The 1,658-nt window shown below is 29.1% G+C and overlaps 1 protein-coding gene across 1 annotated transcript in view; it reads left to right on the top strand.

The window, feature by feature from the left end:
- Positions 1-894: 894 nt before the first annotated feature.
- The window catches only part of LOC107029556 (activating signal cointegrator 1), a 4,959-nt gene continuing 4,195 nt past the window's right edge, over positions 895-1,658 (top strand). The window contains exon 1 of the mRNA XM_015230992.1: positions 895-1,193. Within this exon, the coding sequence (XP_015086478.1) occupies positions 1,064-1,193 (130 nt within the window). The 5' untranslated portion in view covers positions 895-1,063. The remainder of the gene's footprint in view (positions 1,194-1,658) is intronic.

Raw genomic sequence — 1,658 nt, 5'->3', positions numbered from 1 at the left:
CTATATATATATTTCGTTTGCTTTGTGTTTTGCTATTTTGTTGTTATACTTTTCATACATGAAATCCTACTTTGAAAATTTGAATTTTCATTAAAATATGCATTTCAATAAAAAAACTAATCTATATTATTCATATTTTCAAATTAAATCTAAATAACTCTCTTTTTTTTTTCGCAACAATTATTATTCAACGGTCTTTAGTAACTAATTGTTTCACACTTCTTACTTGGTGTAACTTGTTTAATGGGTCGTGAGTGAGAGCTTAGCTTCTGTCCGAATAGCAACCTTGCATAGAATGTATCAACTTTGTATGGTAGTGTATGAAACGTTTACACACTTTTACACTGTTATATACTTAGTATATAATTATACATACATATATGACATAAAACAAAAATATAACCTTTAATTTGATTTTAACACATATTTATAACATTAAACGTTAAGTGTATACAAATAGACACTGAAAATTGTCTAAATAGACTTACACGTCCTACGTGCCATTCTACATAAAAATTTGAATTTAACATGGTGTCATATGTGTATTTGTTACGTAAGACTCATTTGTCTACTCATTCAACATTATAAAAATTTAATTGTCGACTTGTATATAATGAAAATTAGATAGCGTACATGTACAATGAAGTCACGTTAAACAACATATTCTTATTTTATACCTATATATATATTGTTTAAATAACATATTAATATTGTATAAGTATGTATAAACATTAATCATATGCATTTGTACGGTTTAAATATTATATTTGTATCATAATATCCCATAAATTATATCAGTATAACTTAATTCCTATCAAATAAATAAAATCCGGATAGATAAAAATAATTTGAATTTATAAATTTATATTAAATAATTAACACTATCAAAATTTAAATAGTATTTATAAGATAGAGGCAAAAAATATATTTGACAGATTCTGTGCATTTAAGATTCTTTGAAAATAATTGTTTCACATGATTTTTGACATAGGGCAAGATCAGCACTCAGTATTACTCATAAAATTGCCTTTGTTTTCTGAAATAATCATCAGAAGAAGAAGAGATGGGAAGCAGGAACAGAGGAGATGTAAATTACAGAAATCCATGTCTGACAATGCATCAACCATGGGCTTCTTTGCTTGTTTATGGTATTAAACGCATTGAAGGAAGATCTTGGCCTGCACCCATTACTGGTAATTCTTGATTTTGATTACCTTTGTCTTTTTGTTGCTGATTAACAAGGGTCTGGGGTGTGGGGGGTCATAAAGTTGTAAACTTTACTTCTATTATCTAGTTGATTGATGATCTTTGTTAGCCTAAACTGGGAAAGTTCCCCTTTTTAACCTAAATTTGATGAAATTTAGTACTTTTTTTTGATGAGGTGGCATGGTGAGTACTAAGGTGGGGTTGGGGGGTTACATCTAGTTTTTGAATTAGGTATGTTTTTGTTAATTCTTGAGTTCCCCTCCAACTCCATTTGTATAGTATTTTGTGTTTAGATGGTACATGAGGAATGTGGTTGAAGGGTTTTAATGGAATAAGGTTGAGATGGAGTGTCAAAACGAAAACTGAGGACAAATTTAGAGGGGTTGTTTGTGTATTTGGCGTTTTCTTTTTCTTGTTTGTTCTGTTGTTCAAAATTGTTTGGGGAAGGGGGA

This window comes from Solanum pennellii, chromosome 9, assembly GCF_001406875.1.
Source record: "Solanum pennellii chromosome 9, SPENNV200".
Taxonomy (NCBI): Eukaryota; Viridiplantae; Streptophyta; class Magnoliopsida; order Solanales; family Solanaceae; genus Solanum; species Solanum pennellii.
Note: the sequence above shows the minus strand (reverse complement) of the source record. Positions and strands in the feature narration are given on the sequence as shown.